General features: G+C 28.2%; 1 protein-coding gene across 3 annotated transcripts; it reads left to right on the forward strand.

The window, feature by feature from the left end:
• Positions 1-2,315: 2,315 nt before the first annotated feature.
• LOC107455729 (N-acetylglucosamine-6-phosphate deacetylase) lies at positions 2,316-23,855 on the forward strand. 3 transcript variants are annotated; one of them, XM_043044847.3, is made up of 10 exons: positions 2,316-2,456; positions 4,297-4,521; positions 9,327-9,466; positions 11,011-11,065; positions 14,971-15,180; positions 16,897-16,985; positions 18,011-18,155; positions 20,330-20,459; positions 20,538-20,584; positions 23,477-23,823. In XM_043044847.3, the coding sequence occupies exons 2-10, from the start codon at positions 4,317-4,319 to the stop codon at positions 23,665-23,667; spliced, it is 1,212 nt and encodes a 403-aa protein (XP_042900781.2). In that variant the 5' UTR covers positions 2,316-2,456; positions 4,297-4,316; the 3' UTR covers positions 23,668-23,823. The 3 variants fall into 3 exon arrangements, with proteins under 3 accessions (XP_042900781.2, XP_042900780.2, XP_042900779.2); XM_043044846.3 differs by having other exon boundaries at positions 2,328-2,468; XM_043044845.3 differs by lacking the exon at positions 2,316-2,456 and adding an exon at positions 2,483-2,799 and having other exon boundaries at positions 23,477-23,855.
• Positions 23,856-24,086: the final 231 nt, after the last annotated feature.

A 24,086-nucleotide genomic window follows, 5' to 3' on the forward strand; every position in this document is an offset into this window, starting at 1 on the left:
CCTGCAGGCTAAGTGGGGTAGGATAGAGGAGCGACAAGGACAACTGCCATATATTTATAATACAGTTGGACCCCGATTTAACGAACCCCTATTTAACGAATTTCGCGATTTAACGAATTTTTTTTCAACCCCAACAAAAACAGAGTCAAAAACCCCTAATTAACGAATAATTAACCTCGAATTAACGAATAATTTCAGCATCCGGAAAAAATATTTTTCATTAATTTTGATCAGAAAAATATTGCATTTTTTTGTAATTGGCAGATTCTAAAGGGAAAAAAATCTTTCCTGGGAGGAATAAAATAGAAAAAGTGCATGTTCGTCTCAAACAAAAGAAACGACCCCAACAGGTAAAAACAAAATTCGTCTTGGGGAGGTGGGCAGAGTTAATAAGACATATTACACTTGCAAGGTCATTTTCCGGGGGTTTGTCACGTGGGCTATGAGTCAAACAGGAAATTCCTTTCTAATCTTTGATAGTCGTTTATAACTAGTAATTTTTAATAATACATATGTACAAAAAAAACAATTTTTTTTAACCCCGATTTAACGAATAAAATTTCCGGTCCCGATGAATTCGTTAAATCGGGGTCCGACTGTATACATATTTGCTATGTACATATTCATAATAATAAATTATTTAAACAATAATGATATGATTTTGAAACAAATTTAATAATGCAGTGTCCGTTCATTAAAATTTAAAAAAATTTTTAGTTAAAATTCTAGGTATTTTGCTGGAATTCGCAATTTTTTTTAAATTTTTTCTTGGGCATATAAATATGATAGAATTTTAAAAGAGTGAGCTTTTCTAAACATAGACTTAATTTCAGTCCCCGGCAAGATTTAAATATGTGCTTTCTATCTTAGACTTAATACAATTTCCTAAAAATTATAATATGAAACAAAGACATAGTGAGGAGACATTCTGGAATTTATAATCATTCATTTTATTTCAACTTATATTAATTTATTAATTGCAATTTAAATTATTTTAATTCTAATTAATTGGGAATTAACAATTACGATGGAAAGGTGCAATTTAGAAAAAGTATTAAACTGGAACATTGTATACATTTACCAACTTACATCAAAATTAAATTAATCTTAAAAATATGAAAAAATGACTCACTTTCTTGCAATAATTATAATCAAAGTAAAGTTAAGAGCTAATTTTATCTAAGAGAATTGAAAAAATATTTTATAAAAAAATATTTTTATTATTTATGTAGGGGTGCACACCCTTTTTCAATGAAGGGCGGCGTGTCCAAGTATTTAGATGTGTTGACAGCAATTAGAATAATTTTTATATAAACATCAATGTTTCAAACACAGTTCTTTTTATTAGTCAAAAGACTAAGTTTCAAACACAGTCTTTCTTTCATATTTTGATCTCTAAATGTTTCCGTTCAATTACATTTTAGGAAAAAATATCAAACATCATCAATTGCAATGATTACTCATTTCTTTAAAATTCCATCTTTTTTTGTGATAGCATGTTGCTTAGTCTTACTTTATATTCTTTTGTAACTTAAGCGCACTTCTTCGATTCGATTTTTCGAACCTATTCGATCACTATTCGAAAGCGATTCAGTTTCCTAATACAACAACTGTAACATTAGGCTACTATAGAAATCACAAGGTTGCTCAGCGAAGAAATTTGTCGCCTTCATGTGTGCTATATTCTTTTTCCAGTCCCGCAGTGGAATTATCGCAAAGGCGCGGCTCCCAGTAGAACACCGAAATCAAGCATCATTGGCTGCTGTCAGCATGCGGGTGGGTGACCACTTTGATCAGCCTGCGTAAGGACCGAGGTTGCGCGGTTCTGACTGTTCTACCATAAAGTACTCGACTTCACGCGCAGATCGTCGGGCGACCAAAGCAGGGGAGCCATCTCCTCCTCAGATGATCAAAATTGCGATGGCATGTCTTCGGATCATCGTCAGGGATGTTTACCAAACCATCGCCAATAGCCCATTGTGCAGCTCTAGTGCGACGTTAATAAAGTACCTGCCAATTTACATAACTATATTCTTTCTCCACCAATGAAAATATTCCTGGTCCCGCAGTGGACTGATCGTAAAGACACGGTTCCCAGCAGATCACCGAAGTCAAGTATCACTGGCTGCGGTCAGTGTGCGGGTGGGTAACCACTTGGATTAGTCTGCTTAGGGACCGAGGGTGTGCGGTATAGGTCCTCGTTAAACTGTTCTACCGTAAAGTGCTCGACTTCGCGCGCAGGTCGTCGGTCTACCGAAGCGGGGGTGCCATCCCCTCCACAGAGGATCAAAATTGTGATGGCATGTCTTCGGATCATCCTCCGGGATGTTTCCCAGACCGTCGCCAATAGCCCATTGTGCAGCTCTTGTGCGACGTAAATTAACAGCAACAACAAAATATTCTTGCAAAAAAAAAAGCTCGTTTCAAACCAGACGCTGAAAAGATTGTCAACACAAGTAACTATCCAGGTTATGCTGACCTTAACGCCTTTGTTTTGTTGTTGACTATGTCGCTAAATTGAATCCTCTTTCTTATAAATATCATTTATTCACACAGAAATAGCCTTTAAAACTCTTCTTATATCTGAACTTTGAACTCATCAGAATCTTGGCTACTAAAATAAGTAGAATTAGTCTAATCTTTGTATGCAAAGATTAGAATTATGTTAATTTTCAAAATATTTCTAGGTTTAACTTGTTATTCATAAATTGTTTTATTTAATGAAAATTTTACAAACGAGTCTTTTTGTGCTGCCTCCTTTGTTGTTGTCGTTTAAAGAACATTGTTGATAAATATATAGTATGATTTGTATTTTATAGCTTTCTTTCCTTCGAAAGTATTTAGTAAACTTATATTTATTTAGAGTTTTTAATGATAGCGTTTTACAGTTTTATTCTTTTTTTCCTTTCTTCATTTATAATTAAAGAACTATAATAGTCCTTTTGAATCTTCGTAATCTTCAAATGCATTTGTTCTATAGTACAAATCATATAGAGTATCGGAAATTTCACGAGAAAGTTTTACCACATCATTTACAAGGACTCAATAAAAAAGCACAAATCTATTACTTTGAAACTACTCTTTATTTATTATGTAAAAAAAAAAAAAAAAAAAAAAAAACAATGTAGTTAAACACTCGCATAATATTTATCTGAAACTTTTGTTTTCTAGTGTCGAGCTCAGGGGTTCAGAGTAGCGAAGAACTATTGTAGTCGCTACTATTTTATTTTTAAAGTAGTGTAATGAGTAATTTACAAACGAAGTAGTATTGTAGCGATTTCTGACTACTACTTTTAAATTTAATTTAGTAAGGAAACAAGATTCAAACCAACTCATTTTTTTAATCTGATTAGTGTAGTTCTTAGGCGGGTTTGCCAATGAATACGTCCCTGGATACATGTGCGTAATTATTACTGGATACGTATACGTATTCAATAATATTTAGACAGTAATTGGTATGTAAATTAGACAGTAATTATGATCAAAGTGATAGATGATTTTTAATAATTCCTAAGCAATTATGTATAATGACTATTCCTTAATTTAGACATTGTAAATAATTTATAATATATTTGATCTAGCCGTTACAAATAAGAGCTAATTTATTACTTCAATCAAATCTTTCATATGTCATTAGACGCTAAAAGAATAATAATGAAAGGAAACATATTTTGTTCTGCAATATTTGATATCCTTAATTTCTTAGAGAAAATAGAGGCATTAAACACTTAGCGAAATTTCAAATATATTAAAACTTCCTGGTATTAAATGTTCACTGTCAGAAACTGTATACAAAGTTGGAGGTTAAGAAAGCAAATTACTTAAAATTGTTTAGAATATCAATCTGGGCCTTGTAAATATAACTATGAATAAATATTTCTTAATAAATCCTCATCATTTCTAAATAATTCCTCATGATTCTGAATATTAGCAATTCTAATGTGCAAAACAGTTTTAAACATCAGTGTAAATTAAGCTCTAAAGCAAATTTTTTCTCCTGAAAATGGCGACAATGTTTCAAAAAGTTTGTAGTTACTACATTTTTTAAAAGAAAAAAAGTAATTTTGGTTATCTGCATTTATATAATAACGTAGGTTACAGTATATACTACAAAAAGAAATGAGTTTCTCTGACCACTGTCTGAGTTTATGTAAGCTTCACAAGACTAATAAAAATATCAAAAAAATTTATTTTATTTTTACTTGTTGATTTAATTGTTATGCATTTAAGTATTCAAGTAATTATTACAGTGTGAATGATTGTGCAGTTATTTAAAATTAATATTTACTATTTTAGCTTCAGAAAAAGGGGAAGAAATGGATTTTGTTGGTAAGCTCTTCCAGTTTCACAATTGCAGAATCTTAAGGAATTCTTCAATCATAAAAGAAGATCTTTGGATTCGAGATGGAATGATTATAAATCCTGAACCTGTGTTTTATGATGAAAAGATTGTGGCTGACATCAAAGTTGACTGCAAAGACTCTTTAATTGTACCTGGATTTATAGATCTACAAATAAATGGTATGTTTATTTTTGCTACTTATATATACAGGGTATCTGTGCACCTGGAAAGTCATGGAAAATCATGAATTTTGGTACTGAACAAAATTTGTCATGATTTGAACTTTTTTTTGAAAACAATCATGGAAAGTCATGGGTCTAAATGGAATTCACCCCCTAAATCTAAAATGGAATTCACCCCCTTCCCCAATTTCATGGTGTTCCGAATATCTGAATTAGTAACAAAATCCCTATTCACAGTCATATTTTACTAAAATATAAAATGTTTTTATCATGTACTTTAAAAATGATGGTGCTCTTTCAAAAAATGAAAGAAAAAACATCATTTCTTGAGTGAATTATCTTTTAAACTTCTGTGATTTAAGAATTTTTGTTATTATTCTTTTTATTTGATCAATTTCAAATTCTAGCTGGTGCAAGCCAGTCACTAGCGAATTTTTTTATTCCAAAATGAAAACAAAAAGATCAGGAATATTTCTTTCCTTTCCCATGAACAAGAAATGTATCTTTAGAATATAATTCTGTGCAGAGAGAAAAAATTTTTTTTTGCTTTTGTATTTTGTTCAGCTATTTTATTGCTTCAACTCTTTCTTTACTCTATTTTTTTTAATTTAAAATCTATAAATATGAAGATGCAGAGTGTAACAGTTTTGGTTATTATATCTATCATTTCAATTAATGTTATTGTAATGTTTTTTTAAATTGTGTTATTGTCAGACGAAATAGTAACTTTGTTAAGTCATGAAAAATTCTTGCAATTATTCATGGAAGGTCATGAATTTGAAAATCTAAAATGTAGCAGATACCCTGACTATTATTGAAGTACTCAATCTTTCTCAAAAATGGAGAATGGGGTAAAAATTGTAGGGAAACCTGGAATTGTCAGGGAATATGATTTGGGAGGAGAGATAAAAATAATGCATTTTTCAGCCAAAGGCTTGAAAATAACCAATCTTAGCAGTGCTCAAAATTAAGGGTGATCCCAGACCACTTAAATTTGAATCAGGTCACCATTAAAATAATTACCATACATGCAATCGATGTAAAGGGATAGTTTGCCCTTTTTTATGTATTTCCAGTTTCATGTTTTAGTTTTTTGTCCCAAAATAGTATATTTTATTCTTATTGTACAATCTTACATTCTTTGTATTGTTATTTTTTATGTAAATTCTCTCCATTAACTTATTAAAAAAAATAATACTAATTGAATTGCACACTAGCTGTTGAGAATGTGCTAGTAACATCTTTTAATATGGACTGAAATATCATTTAAATCAACTAATTTTTTTTTTTTTTGAAGAGAAATCGTCAATTAAAATTTTTATACAAAGCATTTTACTATTAGATTATTAAAATTTTTTATTGATTTTCATAGCTTTAAATGTTATTGCAAATATTTTGATAACTTTCAGTTAGCAAAACTTACTTGTCATTTAATAAATTACATAGGGTGTGTAGTGTTTATTTTTGTTTTTTAAAAGCCTTTAAAGGTGATTTTTTAATTGGGTTTTTTGTAAAAAGTGCTTCATTTTCTCTTTACCAAAATAAAATTATTTCTTAATCATGCCAATTGCAGTCCTAAATTCCAAATAAAATGTGGTTTCCATAATATATTGTTCAACATTTTCATTATTTATTCAAGCACAATCCATTTCAGCTTACTGACGTCCTTATATTGGGAAAGCGGTTATTATTTATTATATTTTATTATATTGTACTCATATGTCCGCATCATGTTTACTGAGCTGGATTCAGTTAGAAGAATTCTTGCAATCACATGTATTGCAAGTGACTTATTGATTATTGATTTCAGACCTCATTCAAACCGACAAATCTCTAAAGTTTTTGCTGATTGTGGGGACCAACTGAACATTTGCAAATATGTTTTGCCTAATTTTATCTTACTTTCCTGTTAATTTCTTTGCTTGTGCAGCACCATTGTCTGCATCACAGGCACAAGCCCTGTGACTCAATTTTTTTGGGCTTTCTGCAACGATCCTCTCTAGCGTTATTATTCTGCTGCAAGATACTATTAAAACCAACAGCTGTACCTGTTACTAATTTAAAGTAATGGAACAGTTGTATTTACTAAGAAAAAGTGTAGAAAACCCTATTTGAATAAAAATGAAATTGTAGATTTTTTTTATTGAATATAATATTTTTTATTCTAATATTATGGGCGATATTCTTACATTTTGTTGGAAGAAAAACATGCACAATATATTTCCATTCCATCAGCTTGATGTTTTGAGGAAATTTTTCACTGTGTTCCTCTATGACTGCACCAAGATTTTTTTAAAAAATGTCCAAATGACACACCTGAAAGTGAACTTTTGACAAAACATAAAAGAACATTGTAATTTTTTGTTGTTGAATTTCCAAGCACATTTTGTATAATTCATTTGAAGTTGTGGTCTTTATTATTTCCCAAAAATTTATTGACAACTTCTTTAAAGGAACTCCGCGCTTCCTTTTAAACTTTTGTCGTAATTGCTTAAAATACTTCGCCTTTCAAAATTTTTTGAATATCTTGTCCTACAAAAATACTTCAGTGTATTCATTGCAGAAAAAAAATGGGAGAGAATTTCTCACCCTTTCTCAAAAATAGGTTGAGATTTCAAAAAGTTAAGTGAGATTTCTAAAAATTAAAAAAACACGAATAGACTTGGAAAAAAAATTATTTCTTTAATTATAATACATTTTTCACATCTTCTAATTGAGTATTTTTGCTGCATCATCATATGGAAAATGTTCTATATCTACTTTTTCATCGGCTATTATACTTATTTGGCTGAAAAATATCCGTATTTGTTTCGTTTTAACCGCTTCTACCGACATTTGTTTCATTTTCAATTGTCCGTTATGGAGTAGAAGATGTCGCCTTAACAAGGTATTTGTCCATCTTACATTCATGCACAAAAAATGCAAACGTCTTACATGAAGAAACCTTACCTACGGTGAACACGTGGTTGCAGAGAAATGTGTTCTGAAAGGGATTCCGTGGTTCGGGGGGGGGGGTGTTCTGCTGTTCACACCGGTTCTGAACAATACTTATAAATAGGGAAGCTAGATAACAAGGACCGATGTTCAAAATAATGAAAGATCAAGGAAGAAAAGTGAAACGGATTTTATTCAAAATTGCAAAAGACGAAATTTTTTCCAAAATTCGTGCATTTTGAAATTGATTAATAGAGTGCGTGAACTTCTCGCGTTAATCATTTTTTATTGCGAGAAAGGAAAAAAATATGCGAGATTCTCGCGTTCTCGCGCTGTAGTGAAAAAACTGTACTTTTCTTCTCTTTCACGCATTTATGATTCGGGAAAAGCATGAACCAAATGCTTGAAACGCATTCCTTCTTTGCCTTTCATGAATTGTTTTACCAAACTAAGTTTTATCTTCGGTGAAGGCAAAAGAATCTCATCTTGGTTAACCAAAGCTTCCTCATTAAAATTTTTGCTACAAATTTCCCCTCTTACTTAATCCAATGTTAACTTCTTTTCCTACTGTCTCACTCACGCAGGAAACATGGATAGTTCATATCCTCCCGTGAAGTCGAAGAAGTATGCAAATACTTTTAAATCATCTTACATGATCCACATGTGATGCTTTTGTTTTCATCATTAATTCGAATTAATATATATGTTAATTTAAATTTTACAATTAAAAACCTGCAAATATAAATCATTAAAAATCTTTAAATCTGACTCTTAAAATCTCGGAATATTCTGTTTTGTCTGGAGAGAATCAACCCTGGGGCAATTATTTTTTTAAAAAAATATGCTAATGAAAAACTGTATAATATAAATTCAGGCAGCATTTTCTTATATAGACAAGAGGTTCTTCTGACTGCGGAATTTCCTTATTTCTTAACTTTAGAAGAGAATATAATTAAAGATAATTATTTGTAAAATGTCTATTTTTTCATATTTCTATATTACATTGTTGTTTTACTTTATTATTATTTTTTCTCTTTATTCACGATTTACATTCAAAGCTTAACAGTTGGTTGGACTGTCAATGTACACATACAGTTAAAAAAAATTTTTTTAATTTTTTTGTCTTTTAGATAAAAATAGTTTCACAAGCTGTTTTATTTATTTTTTTTCATAATTTGAGTAGATCAATATTTTCAGACCTTCTTCTTTTTTCCCCTCACTCTTATGCCTGCTCATAGTTCAATTTATTTTTAATAAATGTCTTAGTTAATTTGTGTTTAAATATTTGTCTACCTGTAGGTAATGTCTAAAGCAACCTTATTTATTTTGTCATTCTTTAAGAGAAAAAAAAAGTCTGTGAAATTTATTTTGCGATTTTTTTTTTTTTCTCCATTTGTCCTACCTTTTTAGTAATTTATTATGATACATTTTTATTCCATTTTCAATTGTGTATTTTCATGTGTTATGTATTATTAGTGTAAAACTATTTTTTACTTAATAATATAATTTCAATTATACTTTGTTTTATTTTTAATAATATTTCAATTAAATTGTTTATAAATTTTAGCTAATTATGAACTATAAATTCTCAAAGCATCTTTAAGAAAATCCCATTTCAAAACAATAATCTGCTCTTAATCATATTTATTTGCTGGCAAAGGGGTTTAAGTGTCCAAAAGTATTAAATACTTAATTAGTTCTTTGTTTATATGTTCTATTTTCTAATATAATTGTTTATGTAAATAAAAAAAATATGTAAAAAATATTACTTTTACCACTGCCAATAAAAAATACACTGATATTGCTTTTAAATTTAACTAATTTAGATTTTTATGTATTGTTTTAATACTAAATATTTCTATTTATAGGTGGGTTTGGTTATGATTTTTCAAATCCTGAAAAGGATGTGTCTAGCAGCATTGATGCTGTATCTAAAAATCTTCTTCAGCATGGTGTGACCTCTTTTTGTCCCACTGTTATAACATCATCTCCTGATCAATATCATAAAGTAAATTTACATTTTTGATATATATCTTTCTGCCTAGTTGTATGTATTACATTATTCATAATTCCAGTCGAGTTTTTAGAGAGCAAATACAGCAAAAAGGAGCATTGCACTACATACAGAAAAGAAATTCAAATTTTATCTCTAGTCCTTTCAAATTACTACAGGATTGTGTCAATGCAATGGTCCAGTTCCTATCAGATTCCATTTAACATGGTATTAACAACAGTATGTACAGTGTATGAAATTCTTTCATAGACTTCTTCTCAGGAAAAAGTTACTCATGCTGACAATTATCATAGTATCATGTTGAATAGTCTTGCAAGAAATGGACAATAGCATTGATGTAACCTGGGCTCTTGCTGTTTATTAAAATTAATATAAACTGTAATAATGTAAATAAATATAAAAACTAGATTTCTATTTTTACTATAGTTAATATATTTATTGTTCTTTTCCATACTATTTTACCATTTTTTTAAAATTAGATTTAATGTTTATATACTAATCAACTGGATTTGTTGATTTGAATCAACTTGATTTAAATCAAATGATTTTTTTTAGTATATATATATTGATAGTACAGTACCATCTAAACTGTGCAATCACTTAGGAAATGAGAAAGCTGGAAAACTTTTGTTTCATTTTATACAGTTTAGCAACAAATTACAAACAAAATATTGTATTTATGTTATCCTTAATATTGTGCATATTAATTTCAAATCACAAAATGAAAATGTCTATGTTATTAAATTAAATAACCCAGAATTAGAATTGCGCTGTCTCTTTTATCAATAAGTATTTTTTTCTCATAATATGTTTACAATATCTTTGACATTATCAGATTTTCTATAAAGAAATTTTGTGAAAAAAATTCCAATAGATTTTAGTACATAGATTTTTAAAAAAAAAAATTTTAGCTTAAATTATCTATTTTGATGTAGTATTAAAAATTAATATTTTAATTTTAAAATATGTTGATCAAATATTTTTTTGTCAAATATTTTATTATTGATGTTGATCAAATATTTTATTATTGATGTTGATCAAATATTTTATTATTGATATGTTGTTGTTATATATGTTGTTGATCAAATATTTTATTATTGACTACATTTATAAACACAATCAGTTTCATTTATTTTGTCATTTTAAAAATCAAGAGGAAAAAAAAAGAAATCACAATTTTAAATTAAAATTATGGTTTGCTAATTGAAACTTTGTATTAATGGTTAAAGTATTCTTTCAATTCTCAATTTCATCTAGTCTTTAAATTTGAATCATGCATTTTTTTCAAAATGGTTGCTATGCATTCAAAGCTATGTATTATAATGAAAAATTGTTTTAAGTAGTTAGATCTTCTAAAATATTGTTATAATATAGTTTTAATATTAATTTAATTTTGATTAAACATTTATAAAGTTTTTTAAATCAAAAAATCACAAACCTTGCTAATCAATTAATTCCTTACTTTCTATGGTTTCTTTTTTTTAAGTCACAAAAAACACAATACCATCAGTAATTCTATATTTTCTTTAATTTTGCAGATAATACCAAAGATAAAAACTCAAAAAGGTGGTAGACATGGCGCAGGGATATTGGGTATGTCAATTCAAGCCACTCTTTATTAAAAGTAGGTTTTATTTTAATCAGTTGTACAATATGAATTGCTCAAGTTCTTATTTGAAATTAGGAATTTAAAAAGACTAAAATTGTTGCAATGCCATTATAGGCATTGCAGATTTCCTAGCTTTTAAAATCTCTATAAATTTTATGAATGTCATTTTTTAATTCAATTAAACCAATTATTTAATTTTTATCACATTTTATAAAAAGCCCATATAAATATTTTATTCTCTTCTTAGTAATCAATGTAACGGCTAACTTTTTAATTCAATACAAATGTATAACCCATTAATTCACTATTTTGACAAAATTGTACATTAAATTACTTTTGTTCACTAACCACAAAAATGTTTCAGTTATAGGCTTATATTCTCACAGTCTTTTTGGTGATTAAGCTATAGTCGAATTACTTCAAATTTAATACTCATAGTGCAGGGTTGGCTTTGTTTTTGGCTTTCAATAAATCACCACTCATAAGCATCCATTGGGAACAATACAGTCACTGCTTATTTAAAATTCTTGGCATGAGAACTGGAGGTTTCGCCTCTCACTCTGACTGTTATTAATTTACACAAAAATTTCACGATGTTTAATAATGCATCTCTTTGTCCCCATAAAGGGAGCAGCCTATAATTTTGATATTTTTCATTTTTATGGCCATAGATGTTTAATTTTTAATTCGTTCTCAATAAAACAGTCATTGATTTATAAATGCAATAATGCTTATGTACAACAGACCATTACCACTACTACAATAGTTATTCTTACATAAAATCTAAAAAAAAAAAATGACATCAAAGTTGAATATCTCATATTTTGTTTAAGGGAACTTCATACTAAAAATCTTAATTTTTAATTGATACATTCTGTTTTGAAAAAAAAAAAAAAGCTTTTCAAAAAAAAAAATTTTTTTTTCTCCTTTTTAATAATTATTATTATTTAAAAACTTTTATCTTAAATATCTAAATTTTAACAGATAATTTATAAAACAACAAAAGATGTATTAAAATACTAGCTGAATACCCATTCTTCCCTAGGGAATATTTAAAAATAAATAATTAAAAAAAGCAAATCAGTATTGAGAAACATTATGAAATCAAACTGAAAATCATATATCGACATAATTTAGAAACTTGGAAGAACCAGATAAGTGATATTTTTAGGGGAATTAATGAATCAGAATTAATAAGATTTAAAAAAAGTGTCGGACTAAATACGGGTATGTTTAATGCAACAGAACTGTTTTTGTTTTCACTTAAATTTCAACATAACTAATTACATCAGTTTTCAGTATGCTTGTATGATTTTTATTTCAAATTAGGTCACGGTAAATAAATAGAAACAAAGAAATATTTGTCCCACTTTCTAATAAGTTGAAAATTAAATAGTTCAGATGCAACTTTTTTTTCCCCTACAAATGTCATTAACCTGTTTCTTCCACCAAGTTTTTCAATTAATATAGCTCAAATAATTTTAATTTAATGTTATATTTTGTTATATTCGATGGCTTTATATTATTGAGGTAAGCAAAGCTTGTTGTTTGTAATTCATGCCATTGAATAAAGATGAAATGTATTTAACATCTCTTGGCATGATGCTATTGCTCACGGCCGATTCATGATAATTAAAATTCCCCTTAAATTAAACACTTAATTCCAAAGTACAGGTATCAAAACTGCTTGGTGCAGTTTTAAAAATCACCAAATGTATCAATATAATATTTCATACCTATATAAGTATATTTGATACTTATTATATAACCCTTCAACATTTGAAGTTATAAATATTTGTCAGTGGCAGCCAACTAAAGCCAATTTTTAAAAAAAATATATGCATTTGAACTTCATGAGGATTTTGGAGCCTGACCATTTCTCTATCTGACTTTTAATTTACTGGTAAAATATTTATAAGTAGCGGTGTAAAAATATCTTTTATTTCTAATTTTTTGAAATATTAATACACTGGATATTAATACCACTGGAAAAAATATTTTCTGAAACTGTTGATAACCCGTTATAGAATTCTTATCAGAACCAATTTGTCAATTACCATAATACCAGTAGTACATATTACCATCAGTGATACCTGTGAATTAAGCGTCATCTGTGAATGAGAATTTTTTACAGTTTTCATAAACAAATTTCCCATTAATCTTTCTTCCATGAGCTTGGCTCTTGAGGGTATAGCTTATTTTATTTTACTTCAATTAATACAAATTATCAATATTAATTGAGCTTTAGTGTCAATAATAATATGCAGATTTTGAAACTATCTATATGCCAAATTTCATTGCTTTCTGTCTGATAGTTTAGGAGTCTATAACGGACACCCAGACAGACACACATTCATTTATATATATATACTACGCATTTATATTTATGTATGTTATTTGTATATATGTATATATATATTTACGCATGTCATAATTAAAACAAGAATCCTTTGAAAACAATGTATTTAATATAACGAAAACCATATAATGCAATGACCAAATATATCTTCAATAATTAAATCATAAATTTAAATTGTCCACTTAATTTATTATACTAATAATTAATTCATATAAAAAGAAATTTTAATTTATTTTTATTTTCGGTTCATATAACAGTGTATTAAATAATATGCTAATAGCTTGGAAAAAACTTTTTAAAAATGCAATTTAAAAAAAAAAAACAGAATTTAATAACTTTATTTTGTTACAATATAAGAAAGAAAAATGGAGTACTATCTATTGAACTTAAAATAAATTAAACTAGTTAAATTAAATTGGTAGATTCTCTTTTTGGTAAAATTCAAACTATTGTTAAAGTAGATTCTAATAAAGAATCTATAGTAAAAAGAAATACCAGTTCATTTTATAAAATCTTAAGATAAACAGGATTCATTTAAAATAGATGAACAGGATTATTCACTCATCTGCAAACATTTGAAAAAAGAGTATTAGTTTCAAGACATCCTTTTAATGCAGTTTTTCAGTGTACTTTCTAAACATGATATATGAAGAGCATTTTTTACCCCCATGATCAACTTAAGTAATCATTCGGGTGGAACAATTATTAGATCATTATTCATTTGTAATCGAATTTTTTTTCATTTTTAAAATAGTTTTTATCCCTTCTGTTTAATGAGCTAATTGATATGCTAAGAGTCATATAATTGCATTAACAAATCTGACAAACCTTGATTTAAAGCAGATTATTTAATTCAACCCTTAAACAGAATAACACGGACGATAAAAAATTCTTTATGTAATTATGAATTAATAATTAATTTTAAAATATAATGAAACAGTTAAATAACAAAAACTCTTTGTGTATAATAATTTTTTATTAATAGATGACAAATGTCATGTTTGTTTGAACTTGTTTGGAATAAATTCAAGAAATTGCTAATTATTTAAAGTAAATAGTATAATTAAGTATTTTTAAAGTTAAAACTATAAAATATTTCTTAACTATATTATTTTTTAATTTATAATGTTATTCATACAGTAACTTTCAATGAAGATTTGTTGCAAAGTTTCCTCAATTAAGACTATTTAAACAATGTCAATTGAAATACAAGTCCTTTTAATAAATGTTTCTAAAAATTTCTATTTTTTCATATTATTTTTTTATATTTATTTGAACTTTAAAATTAGTTCAATACATTTTTGTTTGTAATTGTTTACTTACATAATTTTTAAACTAAATGCCCTTTCTTTCTCTTCTTTTTCCCTTTCTTTTCTTGTTTTGTATATAATTTTTTATTTTACTTTATGAATAAACAATTAATTTACTTTTTCTTCTCTTAGTTTCCAAATTTCCCTTTAAAAGCTGCGCAAATAAGTATGGCACTGTATTATTAAAACAATTAAGTGACTAATTCAACAATTTTTGTAGGTGTTCATGTAGAAGGTCCATTCATTAATATTGATAAGAAAGGAGCTCATCCTGTCCAACATATCAGGCATTTAGATAATGGTATTGAGGATGTCATAAAGACATATGGTACTTTGGATAACATCCGCATTATTACTTTGGCACCTGAACTCGATCCTGATAATACAGTAATCAAAGAGCTTGTTCAAAGAGGAGTCACTGTTTCATTAGGTATTTCATTTTTTTATTCTTGTAGAATCCTATTACAAGTTCTGGAACAATTAAAATCTTAATTTATGAATACAACCTTATTTACTCTTCAATTTTTTTTCTATGTGTTTATGTTCAGAATTTACCAATTGCTAAAACTTTTGATAGGATTTAAATGTTTTTTTTTTTTTTTACTTTAATGTATTCCTGTTCACACTTTCTTTTTACTTGAATTAAGATATTTTATTTTATATCCATCGTCGAACAGCCGACGCAATTTTGGGTTGATGACAACTAAGGTTCGACTCCGTAGCCTTGTAATTTTGAACCAATCTAGAATGCAAAAAAACTCCTGAATCAGTAGTCCCAGAGGTATGATTTGTTATGGGAACATTAAGGACTCTGTGACGTGCTTTAACGTGCATCAGTCACCATTTACTACACGGGGAGTCTTCAGCCGTCCGGGATCGATCCCACAAACTCTGGGCATGGACATGAGCCCAGTGCCCTACCGACCAGGCTATCCCGGCCCTTTGAATTAAGATTGTGTAAATGCTATTGTTATGGCACAATCTCTTAAATAAATTAAAAATTAAATTATTTCTAAGTTCAGGTTATCCGCGCACCTGGAAAGTCATGAAAAATCATGGAAAGTCATGAATTTCAGTATTGAACAAAATTTGTCACGAAATGTTCTGACTTTAACTATTTTTTTAAAAAGATCATGAAAAGTCATGGATATAGGTTGCCGAAAAATCTTATTTTTAAAATGGAATATCCCCTCAATTTCTTGGTGTTCCGAATATCTGAATTCGTAACAAAATCCCCACTCACAGTCATATTTGATTAAAATATAAAATGCTTTTATCAAACTCTTTAAAAATTATGGTGCTATTTCAAAAAAATGAAAGAAAAAACATTTCTAGAGCGAATTATCTTTTAAACTTCTGTGATTTCAGAATTTTTGTTATTATTTTTTATTTTATCAATTTAAAATTTTAGCTGAAGCAAGCCAGTCATTGGCGACTTTTTTTATTCCGAAAAGAGAACAGAAAAATCAGGAGTATTTCTTTCCTTTCTGATGAACAAGAAAAGTATCTTTAGATTGCAATTCTGCAGAAAAAAAAAGAAAAAAAATTATTTGCTTTTGTATTTTTTTCAGCTATTTTATTGCTTCATCTCTTTCTTTACTCTGTTTTTTAAATTTAAAATCTATAAATATGAAGATGTAGAGTATAACAGTTTTGGATATACCTATCATTTCAATGAATGTTATTATAATGATTTTTTAAATTTATTGTTGTGTTCTTGTCGGAGAAAATACTAACTTCGTTAAGTCATGAAAAATTCTTGGAATTAATCATGGAAAGTCATGAATTTGAAAATCTTAAGTGTAGCAGATACCCTGTAAATTTTTATGAGACTATAGAATTGGCAAACAATTTCACTTTTAAATCTCAAAATATAATTTTTTTTTTAGCAAAAGGAAAAAAATCAGAATTGAATTTATTTAATGACTTCTAATAAATAAATATTTAATACACCCTTCCTTTAGTTATCAACAAGCTATGAGATATCTTCAAAATTTCCATGATCCTAATTTTAGAACTAGAAAAGAACTAGATTTTTAACTGTGGCCTGGATCGCGATTGAATTCTGCAGCGGCTCTGGCGGTATCATTATGCCTGTTATTTCTCTATAATTCTATTTATTTAATATATTTTATTCACTCTATAGGTCACTCAGCTTGTCACCTCTCTGAAAGTGAAAAAGCAGCAAATAATGGGGCTTCATTTATAACACATTTGTTTAATGCGATGCTTCCTGTAAGTTGTGATTATTTAAATAAACCAGTTTCATCTATTTTATTTTTGATTCAGCACAGTTTATAACTGTTGAAAACCTAAGTCTAATACAAATGATTTTGTAATTAAAAAAACTTCTAAAACCCTATTTACATTTTCAGATTTATATTCTTATAAAACTATATAAATAGCAGCAAAATTTTAACTTTAAATCTTTTAATGAAAAATAACCTAAATCTAGTTGTTTGTATAAACAAACAAGGAAAAAAATCTTCTTATTCAGTAAATTATGAATATTGAATTTTTTTTCTTTTTAATTAAACAGAAATATTTCTTCTGTAAAGTTATAATGTTTTTAACTTTCTTATAATATTTCTTCTGTAAGTTCTTTTTATTTACTTTTTACATCAACATTCTTTTGGTCAAATTGAAGCAGTCCAAGTGTTTTCAAACTATTATTTATTATTCAAAAATCTAGTAAAAATTATCCTAAATTCTAACCTTTAAATTTGCTTTTTATCCAATTTTAATTTATAATTTGTATCTTTGTTTAAAGTTATTTTCTTCTAAATTATTTAATCTGTTATTTAAAATCTCAACGATTTCTATAATAGTTTAATTTTTAAAAATTGTATTGAATGATTATTTTTTGAAAGTTAATTTGTAAATGTCTTTCTTAATTCTGTGTAATCGTGCAAAATTGAAACATTTATCTGAAAGAGTTATGTGAAATTAATTTTTTACTTTTGTGTAAATTGGGATTTTATCATATGTTAAGTTTTTTTTTCCCTTCTATTTATTTAACTGTTTGAAGGTATTCATTTAAGCATTATTCAAAAATTGTATTTTAAACTAAATTTATACTACTTAAATTTTTTAAAATTATTATTTGCAAATTGTAGCAAGCATAATGATATGGTCCTTTTTGTTAAACAGTGAAGTACTGCAATTTTAAAACACTTTTATAATTTACTTTTTTTTCAGGAAAATATATTTATTCTGTTTTAAGTTTAATTCATTGCATTGCTTGATATTAATTTTTCTAGTTCCATCACAGAGATCCAGGTTTGGTGGGATTACTTGCAAGCCATAAAATTCTCCCTCCTAATAAAGTATTTTATGGACTTATTGCAGATGGTATACACACTCATCCTGCTGCTCTTAGGATAGCTTTTCGCACAGATCCTAAAGGTAACAGACTTACACATTATATTTATATTTAAGCAACTATAAAATTCTTTATATGAACACTAAAATTTACTCAATATATATCTGATAATTAAAACGATGGACTTAATTGAATTATTTTATAAATGAAGTGCAGTATTAAAGAAGTGTGGGGAGATGAGTTTTTGACAATGTCCACTTTCATCTATGAAAAGGTATCCCCATCATAAAATCGAGTTAATCTGTCTTAAATACTAGTGAATTGGAATTTTATTTCTGTAGTGGTAGACACACAACAGTACACCCCCACCAGAATTATATCTGTGATAGAATTCGATGGATTGTGGATTCATTGCTGTTTGTGAGAAGCCGGGAGAGCTGTATTAAGATCACCTTACATTTTGCTGATTGTGAGAGCTGTATTAAGTTCGCGGTCGTGGGTGCTCCTGTGTTGCCATTAGCAGTCGAGTGTGTGCAGGCTGGCGTTGTGTGTGATCGTGACTGAGTAGCAACAGCGCGAGGAGAAGGTCAATTGCTCAATGTGGACAATCCATCAAAGTAGGCGTGTTCAAATCGAGATGGGAGTTTCTGTCGAGGTGGGCGTGTTCACATCACTTCCAAAGGTCATCAATGTGGGTAGAGTTGTTGTCGACAGTGTCAACCTTCATCTATAAGAAGGTACCCCACCATAGAATTGAGTTAATATGTCTTATATATTCTAGTGAATTGTAATTGTATTTCTGTAGTGGTAGACACTCTAAAGAAGTAATGAAACAAGAAACTTTCAAAGTTTTTAAATACAAATTACTAATGCTAAATTTTCTCTCGTTTTACTGTCAAACAAGTAAGTGATTTCCAAACTTGTTTAAAAAACAGAAGTACCTAACGTTTAGTCAAAATAATCACAGCAACATAGTGGTCATTTAGGCAACTATTATTTCTCAAGTAATGGAAAACAAAATTTTCTAGTTTTCTTATTTCTTTGGTGAGTAGACTATTCACTGTCAATTTACATTTTATGAAGTAAAAATTAATTGATATGGGTCGGTCTTTTTAAATAAACCTGTATTATAGATGTCTTATCGGCTAATAAACTCTGAATTTTCAAGAGTAATATGTTTTTTTTTAAAAGCTCATTAAGTTTCTGTAAAAATCATTGTAGTAAAAAAGCTTAGTTGCATAGCTATTAGTTTGTGATTCGAACAGAATTCAAATTTACATAATTCAAATTTACATAAATTCAACTTAGTATTTAAAAGTGTTTTTTGAATTGTGTAAATGTTAAATAATATCACATTATTGTAAGATAATATGAACATAAATTGAACTCATCAAGTTTTTAAGAATATGTTTTGAATTGCGTAAATGAGACTGTCAAAAATGTCAAATGGCTGTCAAATGAGACTGTCAAAATTAAGTCACATTGTTGTAAGATAACAAATAGTGAATGAATAAGAAAGAAAAAAAAATTTAATTTATTTGTGCAATTTTTTTCAATTAATTGTAATAGATATTTTGAAGCAGACAGTATTGATCCATCAATATAATCTTTTTACTTGACTCAGCAAGATCTCATACTTACATTTGAATAAATACGGCAATGCTTCAGCAAAAATAGGCCTAAATGTATTATTTATATAGGCCTAAATGTTGCCAATTTCCTAAATGTAACCATTGTGCTTGTACTTAATTGTTTTCTGAATATGGGCCATGATGTTAAATAAAGTAAATAACCTAATATACAGTGATTGAAAGGAGTGACGGACTGTATCTATTGCATTATTATTATCATTATTTTAGAATATTATAAAAAAGTATTTATACAATTTTCCCATTATACAAGATGGGAAAGGAAAATTTTCTATGCTATTTTAATTGATTCATAAATTTATTACTGAGTTATTTATCAAATTATATATTTTCTTAAATGTTTCAAGATCGTGTTCTGGATCTAACAATATTATGCCGATTTTCCGTGAGAAAAAAAAAAAGGAAATGAAGTCCCATCCATTTCTCTTTTCTTCTATTAAATTTTTGAAACTGAAAATCAAGCATAAAATTTCAGCTTTATTAATGTATGTGTTTTCATTTTCAAATAATGAACTTACTTCTCTGCTTTTTAGTGCATATTTTAAATAGAACCTTTGTAAATATATTTTTTCAGATTTTATCACTCATTGTATTTTTTGTTTTCAAAGGTTTGGTTTTAGTAACGGATGCCATATCTGCTATGGGATTGAAACCAGGTACTTATAATTTAGGTGATCAAGCAGTGACTGTTACCGAAGACCGTGCTGTTGTTGCCGGGACGGATACTTTGAGTGGAAGGTAAAATACTTTATTTTTTGTTGTTTCTTTTTTTTTTTCATTATTCCATTAACTTTTTTTTTCTTTTTTTTCCCACAGTATTGCTACTATGGACTTTTGTATTAAATTTCTTCTATCAGCCACTGGTAAGATATGCTCACACTATTTGTTTTATCTATCTATTTAGAGTCATTTTTAAAATTGTCTTTCTGTGACTGTTACAGATTTAAAAACATTTGTGCAGGAGTATGAGTGGTGTCAAATTTTTTTAGCAAACTATAAATACGATAAAATAGAAATATCTATCCTTTATAAGATTGTGAGAATAAGATTAAATATACATAATATTTTGTTACTCGGTATTCAATATCTGCACACTTAATATATTATATGTTATAGTTTTTTTTTACCCCACAATGGACTGATTGTTTAGACACAATTCCCAGTAGGTCTTCTGAGGGGCCAAGAATATGGGGTATCGTTCCTAGTTAAACCGTTCTACCGTGAAATGTTCGACTTCTCACGCAGGTCACCTGGCCAATACAGCTGGAGTAAAGGATCAAAATTGTGATGGCATGTCTTTGGATCATCCTCAGTGATGTTTCCCAGACTGTCGATATTAGTCCATTGTGCGAGTCGTGATGGCTCTGGGGATAGAGTGTTTGCCTTCCAATGAGATGAACCGGGTTTGCATTCCAGCTACCGCCAGTTGATACGAATTCCGAATCTGGCTCGGACGGACCACGTGCAGGCGTGAGATGTCCTAAGTAGTAGAGGGATCATGGGTTAAAGTCCCTTTGCCGTCAGACTAACCATGAGAGATTTTCGTGGTTTTCTTCTCGTGGTTAATGCAGATGCGGATTAGTTCCATCAAAAAGCTCCCTTTAAAGGCAAATTTCTCCCTATACTTGATCCAAGAGTTCCCTTGTCTTCTGGATTGGGTTATAAGATATAATATCCTATTGTGCAGCTCAATGTAAATAAACTACTTCTACTACTAGCATTCATAAGTGATTAAAAATCATTAGTGTCCTCATGGGATTAAGTTTTCAGTACTTTAATGTATTTCTGGCTTTTTAATAAACTTTTAAGACTGAAAAAGACAGAACAAGAAAAGTTTTAAGAGTAATGGCTAAATAATATAAAAATAAATAAATAGTGCTTCAGTGGAACCATTTTTTGTAATGGGCTTAGTAAGACAATAGGAGAAATTTGATTTTTTTTTTTTCATATTGAATTGTGTGTACTGTTTAAGTAATTAGGAGTAAAATATTTTTTCTACATCAGAATTTAAAAATTGATTAAGTAAAAAAATGAAAACCTCAAATTGGAGAATGATTCAGATAAATTTGATTTGATTTAATTAGCGTTACATATTGAAGAATTAGCTATTCTCCTTATCTAATGATAAAAATTTAAGCAGTCATCTTGTTTATTTACTTATAAACTTTTTTGTCCATATTTCTGTCTTTAGAATTTTAGAAATTTTTACCCATGGTATCCTTTCATTATCTCCTACTCATATCAATGGAAAAGCATAATACAACCAAGGTTATTATAAATTAAAAAGTCAATGTTTTTTTTTTTACAACATCATTGAACAGCAAACTCATTTTTTCGGTTTACAACTACCAATGTTCAACTTTGTTGCCTTGTAATTTTTAACCCAACCCAGAAGGCAAAAGAACTCTTGGATGAAGCATTGGGATTAATGAGTCTTTATATAGGACTTTTTGATGGAACTAACCAGCATTTGTGTGAAATAAAGAGGAAAATTGCAAAACCTCCCACAGTTCTAATCCGTTTTCCACTGAGGATATTTTTCATCAGCACTGTGATCAGAACCCATTCGTTCAGGAAGTAGAAATGCCTGATGCACAACCTTTGATTGATCATTTATTTCAAAATTGTCAGGTATTCACTTTAATGACCCCCTTGGTCCGCAATCAACTGTCGCAAGTGTATTAAAAGTTTTTTTTTTTCTTTCCTTTTAAATAGCAGCACAATTTTTCCAATTATATCCCATCAGTATATCATTTTTGGTCCAGAATAGTAGTTACTATTCTTTCTAGTTTTAAATAATACATTTTAATTTCTCTTTTGACTATTATTCTTGCCTTAAACTAACACCTGTTAAAAATGCATTTATTTTTAAATGGAGAAAAATGTTTATGTAGTTTAGATAATGTTGGCTGATTTTAATAGTCACAGTATGTATGTTTTTGTTAAAAACCATTTAAACTGTAGTTACAATATTTTCTGGTGTAAAAGTAAATTTGTTTTTTTTTTTAATTTTTATTTGATATTTTTTAAATAAGCGTCAAGATGTTTTAAATCATGTCAGCAAATTAATTTATTTCTTTTAAGTCAATTCATTTTTTTTAAAATCATTTATTCAAATCAGCTTAAATAAAATTCTATTGATTTAAAGAAAATCATGTATCCAAGTAGTAAATATTTTCCTAAAGTTTAATTTCATTGATATTAAAAATTTTATGTTGCTCAATAATGCTTAAAGTATTGTTTGATGTTTAAAATAAACTAATTAATAAAAAAAGTAACAAGTGAAGATAAATGTGCCTAATTGAAAACTTATTAAATATTTAGTTTGTATACATATACAATCATCTACACTTGCTCTGGCAAGGGTAATTTAGAATAATTTATTTATGTTTCCTTATTTAAAATAATTTATTTTTAATTTGAAATTTAATTGATAAATTGAGTCTTTGTGTTCACAAATTTATAAGAGTGTTGAGCTGTAATAGCTACTATTGTTTTTTATTCAGTGATTAATTTGTAATGAAATAATTATTTTAGTAAAAAATATTAAGTATTTAAGTAATAATGCAATTTTACATAATAATGAGCATAACTTGTACAATTTATCAGAGATTTAATTAATAAATGTGAAGAAAAAAAATTTTTCATTTAAATCAAAAAGAATATGATTTAGAGAAGAAAAAATCCAACTTTTTTAAACCATTTACAAATATATTGAACCATGTTTAAAATATAATTTTTGTGTTTCTCCTTAGGTTGTACCCTTGTTGAAGCACTAGAATGTGCCACTCTGCATCCCTCTCAAGTACTTGGTATTACTTCAAAGAAGGGTACCCTTGATTTTGATACTGAAGCTGATTTTGTACTCTTAGATGAACAATTGAATGTTCAAACAACCTATATAGCTGGTGAGAAAGTATGGGGAAAAGATTTTCTTACAAATTAAGATTTGTAAAGGAATATATATATACAGTGGAACCCCAGTTTTAAATTGTTCATATCGTATGTTATCTTGCTTCCTGCGTCATTTTCTGTTGGTTCGTGGAAATTGCCGATACTGTTAATGTTATTATTCGTGATCTTACGTTACCCTTTTAAAAAATTCCCATTTTATTCATTAAGATCAAAATTATACTAATCTCGCACTAACTTTTTACAATTTCTTTCTTCTTTTTTTCTTCTTTAAAAAGTGTCTGTGAGAAGGCACTTCCTCTTTGAGTACCAAAAATCTGGGATGAGAGCTTAAATTGAAAAACTTTTGAGTGGAATTTTTTTACAATCCAGTCATTTAAAGAATGTTACATCAGTTTAGTTAATAATTTCTTGTTTCTTGTAACCTTCAAAGTGTTATTAAAGCAAAATTAA

The sequence above is a fragment of the Parasteatoda tepidariorum genome, chromosome 2 (assembly GCF_982258835.1).
Source record: "Parasteatoda tepidariorum strain Cologne lab strain chromosome 2, Ptep-v5.0, whole genome shotgun sequence".
Classification (NCBI taxonomy): domain Eukaryota; kingdom Metazoa; phylum Arthropoda; class Arachnida; order Araneae; family Theridiidae; genus Parasteatoda; species Parasteatoda tepidariorum.